General features: G+C 44.5%; 1 protein-coding gene across 1 annotated transcript in view; it reads left to right on the forward strand.

Moving 5' to 3' along the window:
- The window catches only part of SF3B4 (splicing factor 3b subunit 4), a 5,017-nt gene extending 2,827 nt beyond the window's left edge, over positions 1-2,190 (forward strand). The window contains exons 5-6 of the mRNA XM_049616402.1: positions 1,399-1,572; positions 1,781-2,190. Of these exons, the coding sequence (XP_049472359.1) occupies positions 1,399-1,572; positions 1,781-1,968 (362 nt within the window). The 3' untranslated portion in view covers positions 1,969-2,190. The remainder of the gene's footprint in view (positions 1-1,398; positions 1,573-1,780) is intronic.
- Positions 2,191-12,228: the final 10,038 nt, after the last annotated feature.

The raw sequence follows: 12,228 nt of genomic DNA on the forward strand, positions 1-12,228 counted from the left end.
ACACAGAGACAGAGCATGACCGGGGAGGGCGAGAGAGAGAGAGAGAGAGGGAGACACAGAATCTGAAGCAGGCTCTAGGCTCCAAGCTGTCAGCACAGAGCCCGACGTGGGGCTCAAACTCACAAACAGTGAGATCATGACCTGGGCGCAAGTCGGATGCTTAACTGACTGAGCCACCCAGGCGCCCTTCCCTTTAACTTACTTCATTTTTCTTCTTTGATTTCTACCCTAAAGCAGTGACCTAATTGCCAAATCTAGGGGACGCTTCCATTCCTTATCTGGTTTGCCCTTTGGTATACTTGAAATTGGGCATGTTGTCCTGTTTGAAAATCTTGTCTGTTGGTTTTATTGGATTCTTCATCTGTCTCTGACTCCTCAGTCTCAGTCACCTTAATAGGCTTCTTTTTCTCCCCACGTAGCTAGGTTTTTATATTCGGTTCTCTTCTCCACATGGCTCCATTACTTGTACACTGATGCCTCCTAGATAAGTGTCTCTGGTCTGTGACCCTTAATCTTGCTGTGTGATGGACCTCTCTACTTTTCTACCTCTGTCTTCAAACCTGTTCTTCTTCTAGTATTCTTTGTTTTCAAATGCTTAATTGAGAAATCTGAGAGCCATTTTAAACCATTTCCTGTCACCCCACTCTAGATACCAAGTCTTATTAATATCTCTGGCATTGGCCCCACTGCCAGTGCCCTAGTTCAGGCCCTCTTGTACTGATTATTTCACACCTGATTTACTGTAGTAATTTTCTCATGCTTTGCCTCCAGTTTCTCTATCTTTGATCCACTTGCATAGAGTAATTCTAAAACACAGATGCTCACATACCCTTGCTCAAAATTCTTCTGTTGCTCCTTTTTATCTACAGAGTGAAACTCAAACTTATCACCGTGGCATTCTAGGCTTTTTGTGATCTGGTGCCTGTTCATTACTCCCATGACTACATGCTGCTGCTCTGCATTTCTCTGAGTTACTGGTTTTCCCCAAACATACTGTGCTGTTTGATGGCTCTGTGATTGGCGCATGCTGATGTCCTGCCTGGGATGCTCTAGTCTACTTTGTTGTCCACTTGAAAAATTCTTACTTACTCTTTAGAATTAGATCTTTGCTCAGACAGTGTCTCTGCTACCTTCCCAAATCCTGTCGTCCCTCTGTTCGTTACATACTTCTGCAGCACCGTGATACTGTGAAAGTCGTGGAAGGAGCAAGGTGGGTGGGTTGGTAGTTGATTTGTTTGTAACCTTAGAATGGGGTTGAGGATAAGGGCACTTTGTACCAGCCCTATTTTCCATACTCTTCTTTTCCTGACATCATGTCTTTCTCTATTTTGTTCTCTTTTTTTTGCTTTTTGTATGCCTTTTGTCTCCTTTCTCTTTGTGTCTGTTTTTTCCTCATAGGGATGTCTCAGATGCAGCTGGCCCACCATGGCCCTCACGGCTTAGGACACCCCCATGCCGGGCCCCCAGGCTCTGGGGGGCAGCCGCCACCCCGACCACCCCCTGGAATGCCTCATCCTGGACCTCCTCCAATGGGCATGCCCCCTCGAGGGCCTCCGTTTGGATCTCCCATGGGTGAGTAGGATTCAGCCACCCCCCCCATCCTCAAATGTCATACTCTTGCAGCTTCTTTTGTCACGCTCCTGTCCCCTGCCCTTTCTTTTATTTACATTTCTGCTCATGGTGTCCCTGCCAGTCTTCTCTGTACATTCTCCCAACATCAACTAGTACCTGTTTCCCAACTATTACTGAAGTCAGTCAACTTTTCTTTTTTTGTGTGCAGGTCACCCAGGTCCTATGCCTCCACATGGGATGCGTGGGCCTCCTCCACTGATGCCTCCTCACGGGTACACTGGGCCTCCACGACCCCCACCCTACGGCTACCAGCGGGGCCCCCTGCCTCCACCCAGACCCACCCCCCGGCCTCCAGTGCCCCCCCGTGGCCCACTTCGAGGCCCTCTTCCTCAGTAATTTCTCATTCTCTTGCCTCCTGTTCTATCTTCCCAATATTTTTTCAAATCCTTGGACCAATCTGAGTTGCTGTAGCTCCTTAGGGCTAAGGCACTAATCCCTCTCAGGCCTTTTTTTTTTTTTTTTAAGTGTAATTCTTTTCACAGGAGGTTTTTTTTTTTTTTTATGTTGGTCCTAAGTGTTTTACAAATGCACAGAGAAAATAAAATTAAACTCCTTGTTTATTCTTTGTGCTCTTTTCCTCGGCAAAATAACTTCTCTGTTTTCTCTAAGAAGAGACATCAGTATATTGGGAAAAGAATGGTAAGGTAGGAGGGAGCATGCTTATTCTATGTTTTAAGGCTTACATTTAGCTTATAAGCTGGAAACCCTAAGTACCCGTGACATAGGGTTTTTGTGAATATGAAGCGAGAACAGAGGTGAAGTTCCTGGAGATAATGCTGGCAAAAACAGGAAGGAAGATGCACAAAGCCATCCACTGCAGTCCTGCTTGTAATGGTAGTAGGTTGGAAACCGCTCTCCTCTGTTGGTCAGGGACTGGTTGAATAACTTGGTAAATCTACACAGCAGCAGTAAAAAGGAGAGAGAAGACTACCTACTGTTTTAGAGAGACCTCCAGGATACATTAAGGGAAGAAAGTAACAAGCCAAACAGAACGTCCTATGCTCCCTCATCTAACATACGCATTATTTACATTAAAAAAACCAGATAAACCAAAAAGGAAATTCATACACTGGGATGGGGAGGGGAGCTAGACTTCTCTGAGCATACTATGTTAAACTTGGTTTACTTCGACACTATGTACATAAATGTCTTACATAATTGCGAAACTGTTGAAATTGGGACCGTTGGAACTCGGTAAACCTACATTTTCTTCCATGCTTTCCCTTCAGACATCATAAATGAGGAATTTGGATCTTACTCCTATTTTTTTCCTCCTCAGTCCTTCCACACCTGACTTACATCCCATGGAAATCTGTCTTCAGAGACTTTGAGTAATTAGACCAAATCCAATGGCCCCTTTTCTGTTCTTTGCTGTGTTTAATCCTCTTACGTCACCACTTTCCTAAAGTTCTCTTTCTGGTCTATACGACCATGGACTTTGCTGATGTCTAGGCAAGAAACGGTGCACCCAGCCCTCTCGTTCTCTTGCACCATTCTTAAAAAAAAATTTTTTTAATGTTTATTTATTTTTGAGAGAGGGAGAGACGACAGAGTGTGAGCTGGGGAGGGGCAGAGAGAGAGGGAGACACAGAATCTGAAGCAGGCTCCAGGCTCTGAGCTATTAGCACAGAGCCCGATGCGGGGCTCAAACCCATGAACTATGAGATCATGACCTGAGCCGAAGTCGGATGCTTAACTGACCGAGCCACCCAGGCACCCCTCTTGCACCATTCTTACTCACGTGATGTACCTATAAGACCTGCCAGTGGCAGCTGAATGATACAGAGGTGTGCAGAGTGCTTCTGTTCTGGTGTTACCAAGGCAGTGGGCTGACACGTGCCATTATTACGACACAAAATATTCTGGGAGCGTGAGGAAGGGTATCCCGGCATGAAAAATCTGAGAAAACTTCCAGAAAAAAGAGTGATAAGTTCAGATGTAATGTCAAAGGAAGGGTAGGTGTTTCCCGGGCGAAGAAGGGGAAGCTCCCTCCTGGTGGACTGGATGCTCCCGAGCAGAAGCCGAGATTGGTCAACAGCACTATAAGTGATCCACTAGAGCTGCATGGCATTGGAGCTAGCTGGGGAGCTCCTGTTGATAGGGCTTCTCTGCCCTTTCTCATGTGGCCCAGAACCATTCAAAACCGCACACTGAGGCAAAGGGAGGAGGCTGCTTCGGACTGGAAGCTATTGGCTCAGGAATTCTAGCCGTCCTGGGATCTGCTTAGCGGCCCGGAGTGCTGAGAGAATTGCCATCCGAGCACCACTGGCAGGGCACACTGGCTGGGAAGCTGCTATCCATGAGGGAAAGCCACAGGGAGGATTTGAGCAAGGGAGTGACCGATTTGCGTTTTAGAACTGTGGTAGTGGGGGGAAAAGATCTGAGGGAGAAGACCGGGCAAGGAGCCAAGCAGGGCATTCGGCAGTAATTTAGGGAGAGATGCAGTCCTCGAGGGCCGTGATAGAAGCCCGATGGAGAGGAGGGGATGCACTGGGGAGGTATTCTAGAAGGCAAAAGAATAAGGTGAGGTGTTAGATTGGATATAGTGGAGGAAAGGGAGAGTGGAATCAGGATGAGAGTATGCAGCAGGAAGAATTTCCCGGGAGTTGGGATGGAAATGGTAAATTAGGTTTGGCATATGTTGACTTTCAGGTGAATTGTGGCACAGGCAAGTGGGGTCACCTAGTGGGCATTTGTCAAAACTTGGGGAAGATTCCACGTGATCATTTCACACAACGAATGGCTAAGGATGCCAGGCTTCTAAATCGTAATGGGCTTAATTGACTTCATTTCAAACAGCACTGCTGTGCAGTTACTTTGATGTGGTCATAAGCCGAGGCACTTGGGACCTAGCATAGTTGGCCGCTGGCTCCGAGCCCAGGTGCCCGCGGCCAGTACTCCAGCAGCCCCAGGTGGTAGCAGGCTTTGTCTCAGTCCCTGTGTCCTTTCTGCCTCCATGGCATCTATCAAATGAACTGACTTCTAACTGATCCTTGGTGAGGACTTCAAGGACTGTTACCCTTATGCTGAAGATTTCTAGCGTGTTTTTTCATATACGCTCCTGTGTGGTATTTTTGGCTCTTATCTGATAGCATGTTGATGAATTCACACCATCGAGGAGTAAATTAGTGCCTTTGCTGAATTCCCCACATCTCTCTTTGGAACCACTATTTCCTCAGGCATTCATTCGCAGAATCTTGGAGCTTTCATTCATTCAACACTAATTTTTGAGTGCCTCCTCCAGTCAATGAGGTTGACTCCCCCAGACTCTCCTCCAGCTCTCCCGCCCCTGGCTCCTGCAGATACTGGTGCTCAGCAGTTCTCTGTGCAGGCCCAGTATTGCTGGTACATTTTAGTACTTCAGTGCACACATCTGTTTGTTATTCACTAAACCAGGGCTTTTCCACTTTTTTTTTTTTAATCATTGCCCCTCTACCACCACGGCTGGAGACATTGTTTTCAAATTGCCCCCTACCCCCGCATGACATTTTAAATCACAGATATGCTATATATGTCTTTTTCTCTAAATTTTTATTTAAAAGTGGAGGAGGGCAGAGAGAGGGAGGTTCCAGGCTCTGAGCTGTTGGCACCGAGCCCGATGTGGGGCTCGAACTCTCCAATGGAGAGATCATGACCTGAACTGAAGTCGGGCACTTAACCCACTGAGCCACCCAGGCGCCCCTGTGCTCTATATCTTTTTATGTACTAGGGCCCTTTGGAGGGACACAAACCATTGTAATATCTAAGATTCCTGCTCCCCAAACCAGTTTTTGTCCCCTTTGGGGGGGGGGATACCACTCCCATTGAGAATGTGTGGGACCATTGGTCCTTAATGTTTTGTGGGCCCCAGACAGCCCTTTGAGAACATGACAAAAACTGTGGACCCTATCCAAGAAAAATACATACATGCCTGTATTTCCAATATCCTGAAGCAAAAATTACATAAGGTTCATAGATCCCAATCTAAGTATCCTTGTATTACACTGAATCTCTTCAAGAACCCTGAAGGAATCTCATTCTATTAATCTATCTCCCGAGAGTACCCGAGATGCCTGGCATATATAATAATTGTAAAAATAGTAACAGCTAATGTTTACTGAACTCTTGCTAATATGCCAGTACTAAGTGTTTAATATTGTACTAAATGTTTATCTCAGTTAATCCTTGTAACAACCCCCTGAGGTAGGTTTTGTTATTACCCCCATTTTAAGATCTGGAAATGGATATTAAGTTATTTGACCAAGGTCACATGCTACGAAATGATAGATGGAATACTTGAACGAAGATCTGCACGAATTCTAGAGCCAGTTGCATAGTCATGTTATACTATATTTACTGAATAGATTCTTGTTGAATGAATGAATGTTTTCCTTTGCTATTAACCAGCTTTCTTAAAGATAATCCCTCTTTAACTGGGTTATAAACTCCTAAAGGATAGGAGCTTTTTTTTGTGCTTTTTTTGCTTCAATTGTTAGCATCTCTCACTGGAACTTTATGGTATCTTAGAAGTGCTATCATTGACCCCATTTTGTCCCTCAGTTTCCCCATCCTGACAATCTCCTGTGCTTAGAATGTGGTGGGTAGAAGCAGTGATAGAATACAGGGTGATGGGTAACTGGGCAAAGAAGCTACACTAGGAAGCTTTATAAGGCAGTGGTTAAAACACCTGGAAAGCTCTAAAAGCCAGAGACCTATATACTGTATGAATCTACTTAAATGAAGCTCTAAGACAAATCTTAAATTTTTTTAATGTTTATTTATTTTTGAGAGAGAGACAGAGACAGAGACAGAGCACAAGCTGGGGAGGAGCAGACAGAGAGGGAGACACAGAATCCGAAACAAGCTCCAGGCTCTGAGCTGTCAGCACAGAGCCTGACATGGGGCTCAAACCCACAAACTGCAAGATCATGACCTGAGTCAAAGTTGGATGCTTAACTGACTGAGCTACCTAGGCACCCCTAGAAAAGACAAATCTAATGTATGGTGACCAAAAGGAGATCAGTAATTGCCAGGGATGGGGATATTGACTGCAGGGGCAAGGGGATTTTGGGGGGCAAAGGAAATGTTCTTTATCTTGATCAAGGAGGTGCTTACATGGGCGTATACTTTTGTTAAAACTCATAGAACTATATATTTCATTTTTTTATTTTTAATTTTTAAAAATGTCTATTTATTTATTTTTGAGAGAGAGAGAGAGAGAGCTCAAGCAGGGGAGGGGCAGAGAGAGAGAGAAAGGAGAGAGAGAATCCCAAGCAGGTTCGGTGCTGCCAGCACAGAGCCTGACTTGGGGCTCGATCTCACAAACCACAAGATCATGACCTGAGCTGAAACCAAGAGTCAGAGGCTTAACCGACTGAGCCACCCAAGCGCTCCACAACTGCATACTTTAAATGGATGCATTAAAAAAGCATTAGGTCTCTGAATCTATATTGCCTGGGTTCCATTTTTAGTTTTGCCACTTCTGAGTTGTGTGATCATATCAAGTTACTTAACCATCCAGTACCTCAGTCTATCATCTGTAAATGGTGACCATCTCATAGGGTTAATGTGGAGGTGGGGTGAGTTCATCAATGTAAAGTAGTGAGAAAAGTGCTCAAGTCAGGTAAACGCTCTAATGAGGCTAACCATCATTACCAAATACCCACTTATCACCTCCTGGGCCATAGTCTTATTTCCACACTTAATATAAGCCATTGTGGAGAAGAGCTGAGTCTAGGGATAGGAACAATTCTAGACTAAAAATGGGGCAACTCTTAGTAGGTAATTAAATTATATTCTTTGAAACAAATTATTTACCTATTAGTTCAACACTTATATTTAATGGGAGTAAGCAGAAATTTATCATATATACTAAAGGTAATAAAATTGAACTTATTTGGAATAATATTTCATTAAGTGTTTACTTAAGTAATGAAATTAAGTATATATTGGGGATATAGCAGTAAATATGTCAGATGAGGTCCTTATTCCTTTAGAAATGACAGTCTAAGTAGGAAAAGGCAAAAAATAAAAAAGTAAACAAAAATAATAATTTTAGATAGAGATATCTTGTAAAAAAAAAAAATAAGGCAGTGTGATAGGATACTGCCTGGGAAGTAGGGAGGGTCATCTGAAGGGTGACTTTTTAAAAAAATTTAATATTTATTTATTTATTTATTTATTTATTATTTTTTAATTTACATCCAAGTTAGCTAGCATATAGTGCCGCAATGATTTTAGGAGTAGATTCCTTAATGCCCCTTACCCATTCAGCCCATCCCCCCTCCCACAACCCCTCCAGGAACCCTCTGTTTGTTCTCCATATTTAAGAGTCTCTTATGTTTAGTCCCCCTCCCTGTTTTTATATTATTTTTGCTTCTGAAGGGTGACTTTTGAGTGGAGACCTGAATGGTAAGGCAAAGATCTGGGACAAGGGATTTCCAGGCAGCAGGACTGCAAGTGCTAGGGTCCTCTGATGGATTTGCAGTGGGCATGCTGGAGCCGTAGCAGGAGACCAGGGAGGCTGAAGAGATTCAAGGAAGAGGGTTGGGGAGGCAGGCAGGGGCCAGATCCCACAAGGCCTTTTAGGCCTTGATTAGAAGTTTGGATTTAATTCTTAGTACAATGGGAAGGCATTGGAGGATTTAAAGAAAGGGGAGTGGTAAAATCTCATTAAAACTTTTCCTAAAAATTGCAGTTTAACATGTTCAGAAAAACACCTAGGTCGGGAGTGAATTTTTATATATGTATGCACCCTTTTAACCTTATATCATCAAGATGTTGGCACATTTCCAGCACCCGGAGGGCTCCCTTGTGCCCCTTCACAGTCAATTTCCACTTCCTGGTGGTAGCCTTTCTTTTCTTCATCACTGTAGATAAGTTTGCTTTTCCTTTGCACTGTATACAAATGGGTTCATAGAGTATGTACTCCTTTTGGTCCAGCTTCTTATACTCAATATTTTGTTTGTGAGATCTTTTTATCTTGTTGTATACAGTAGTTCAGTCTCTTAAAAATTTGTCAAATAGTATTCCTTATATGAATATACCACGATTTGTTTATCTAAATGTAACCATTCTTTGGCTGATAGGCATTTGAAGTTTTTGAATCTCATGAATGAAGCTGCTATGAAAATACTTGTACCTGTCTTTTTAAAAAATGTTTATTGGGGCGCCTGGGTGGCTCAGTCGGTTAAGCCACCGACTTCGGCTCAGGTCATGATCTCGCAGTCCGTGAGTTCAAGCCCCGCGTCGGGCTCTGTGCTGACAGCTCAGAGCCTGGAGCCTGTTTCAGATTCTGTGTCTCCCTCTCTCTGACCCTCCCCCGTTCATGCTCTGTCTCTCTCTGTCTCAAAAATAAATAAATGTTAAAAAAAATTAAAAAAAATGTTTATTTTTGAGGGAGAGAGAGAGTGGGAGCTGGGGAGGGGCAGAGAGAGAGGTGGGGACAGAGGACCCCAATAGGGCTCTATGCTGACAGCAGTGAGCCTGATGCAGGGCTTGAACTCATGAACTGCACATTCATGACCTGAGCCAAAGTTGGACGCTCAACTGAGCCACCGAGGCGCCCCTGTACCTTTTTTTTTTTGCCTGTACCTGTCTTTTTTTTTTTTTTTTTTTTTTTTTTTTTTTTGTGGTACATATGCACTAATTTCTCTAAGGAGAGAGTATCTGCTAAATCAGGTTTGATTTAGAGGATCCTCCTGACGACTGAGAATAATGGGCAGAGCAAGATTGGAAGTAGGGAAATCAATTAAGAGGCTATTGTGGCAAAGGACAGAGATGATGGTGGCTTAGACTAGGGGACAGTGGTAGAGAAGTGGTAGATTTAGAACATGTTTTGAAGTAGGGCTGACAAGGCTTGATAAGAGCAAGAAAGGAAACAGGGCAACTGCAAGGTTTCTGGCCTGAACACCTTGATGAAGAGTTGAGAAAGACCTCAGTCTGAAGTTTATTTCTGGGTGTTACATTAGAGATGCTGATGAGATATCCATGTGGTGATACTGAGTTGACAGGTGGAGATTTTGAGTTTGGGCTTGGTAGAAAGGTCTGCACTGGAGACATAAATGTGGGAATCGTCACCACATAGACAGTACGAAAGGCATGGGATTACCTGAGGTGACAAGGGAGAATAGAGTAGGTGGAAGGGGGAAAGGGGCCAGGACTGATCCCTTAGGAACTCTTATGTTAATGGACCCAGCAAAGGGGACAGTGAAGCAGCTGGTGAGCTGCATGGGTCTGTGGTTCCTGGAAAAAATGATGAAGTCTTTCCTCAGCATTGGAAAAACATATACAACCTTTCTCTCTAAGATTACAAGATTTCTATTTTAGCAAGTAAGGGATAAGTGGAGAATATGCAAAGTCACCTTAAAGAGAAAAACCGGCTCCCTGCCAGCAAGGCTTGGCTGTAACCTAATTGAAAATATTAACATATTTAAATAAAGAATGTATCAACCTGAAGAGGGGTCAGCAATGGAAATCTAGTGAAGGGAGAGTCGCTGAGGCTCACACAGGCATAGCCTTTCCAAGTACCATCCTGGAAAGAGTGCTTTAGCCAACAGAATGAGAGTAGTCCAGGAGGATTGGCAAGGCTGCCCATACATAGAGAGGGGAGTGGAGAACTGTAGCCAAGAAGAGTTTTCTGAACCCATTGGCACAGCTCCTTCCTGGGGATGGCCAGATGCCATTAAAGATAAAAATATTCCTGTTCGGTTATGTCATTGTGCATCTATATGTTGACATTCTGATTTGGCTTAAAGAAGAGAATGTGCTGGACGTGAGTCTGAGCAACGGAAGATTTCTCATGGTAAATGAATACGTATGTATTATGGCTTTATGTTTCAGTAAATTGTAAACTTCGTTGGCACAAACAGGTATTTCCAAGATGTAGTTTTGAAGTCTGTGAAACCCAGGCCCACATCCCTATGAGAAATGACGTAAGTATAGCCATTTTTTTTTTTTTAATAATTAAGTCAGAACAGCCATTTCAGAGGAAATTCCTTGCACATCTTGTTTTCTAAACGTTTGAACTTGGGCCGAATTGCCAATATTCCAAGATGTCCACGAGAATGAGAAAATCTTTGAAAAAACTGAAAAAAGTGAACTTTTGCCTGGTCACCACTTCTCCCGACCAGTCAAGGAAGTACAAATCTAGCCCAGCTCATCAACACCGATGAACCTCTTTTTAAAAAACTTACCTAATCTTCCTCTTTTTCCTCAATAAAAACCCTGAGCCCACTTCCTGTAATTGGGACACTATTTGGGTTTCAACCTAAACTATGTGCCCTGAATTGCAATTCTGTGATATGAAATAAACACTTTGCCTTTTGAACTGGTTTCTTGTTTTTAGACTGAAACAAGTCTAAAAGTTAGTGGTAAATTCAACACTGCAAACGCCACCTGTGAGCTCTCTTGGGACACGGCCCGCCAGGCCTCTTCATGTAACATATTCCAGCATTCTGAAGCCTACATTTTTATCAAAGTAGAATCACACACTATTAAATCCGAAAGGGAGCTGATACAGCCTCTAGTGCAAGCCTGGCATTTTCCAGATGAGAAAACTGAGGCTCAGAGAGGCAGCGAACTTGACCCAAAGCTTATGGAAGTGAGAACCCAGGTCAGTGCACTGTCCAGAGTACCCTAAGCCCTTACCTAGAATAGGGAGACACATTCAGTATGTATATCCCCAAACCACCCAGCTCCCCTCACCTCTGAAGCAGGGTCAATCACCTAGCAGGACGTCTTGGATCTCTAAGCCCAGGTTGTTGGTACAGGGGCAAAGCAAAGAACTGAAACTAGTTCAATCCTTCCTGCCCCAGAAGCAGGTGTGTGTGTGTGTGTAGTAAAAGGAATTGGATAGAGCATTGAGGGAGGGAGTCCCTCTTTGAGTCATTGGAGCAAATTAATAGAAGGAGAAGGTAAGGTCTGTAAATCCCGCTCAGCTTCGTCCCCCACTCACCTCTGCTGCTACCAACTGAATGGAGGATGGGAGGTCTGCACTGGCAGTAAATAACCAGGACTGTTTCTGGTTCTGGAAAAAGATGGCAGGGATCCAGGAGTCTCACCTCTTGACAGTTCAGGATTAAAAACTTTGTTATTCCGGCGTTCTCTAAAATGGCCAGGTAAACTCGGATTCTGAGCACTCTGGATCCGGAAGAGGGCTGTGGGAAAGAGGTTTGGCTGGGAGTAGAGGAGAAAGGGAAAAAGGAGGGTGCTTTGGAGGCAGAGAACCCCTCAAATTTGTGAGTCCTGCCCTACTAGGAATGGGGCGCTGAGAAAGGGTCTGCCTCGTTCCCCACCTCCCTTTCTGCCTTCCCACTTGTCTCCCTGACAGTATTCTTCCCTTAGTTCCTTTCATCTTTTATTCGGAACGGGCTGGGAAGGGCTGTGTGTGTTATCTCCAGCTGTGCCTGTGACAGTCCCCTCTGCTGCTTCATCGTTGCTCCCCGGTGCCCTGAGGCCCTCCCCATCCTCTTTTCTTCTGCCGCTCCCCACCACCCCCAACAATGGTCTCTCCCGGTGCTCGGTGGCGCTGGGGGGTTGGGGGGAGGGAGGAGGCGGGCGGAGGCGGGGCCGGAGCGTGGGGAGTGTGTGTGGGGGGGCAGGTCTGCATTGCCGCTT

This window comes from Panthera uncia (assembly GCF_023721935.1).
Source record: "Panthera uncia isolate 11264 chromosome C1 unlocalized genomic scaffold, Puncia_PCG_1.0 HiC_scaffold_4, whole genome shotgun sequence".
In the NCBI taxonomy this organism is placed as follows: Eukaryota; Metazoa; Chordata; class Mammalia; order Carnivora; family Felidae; genus Panthera; species Panthera uncia.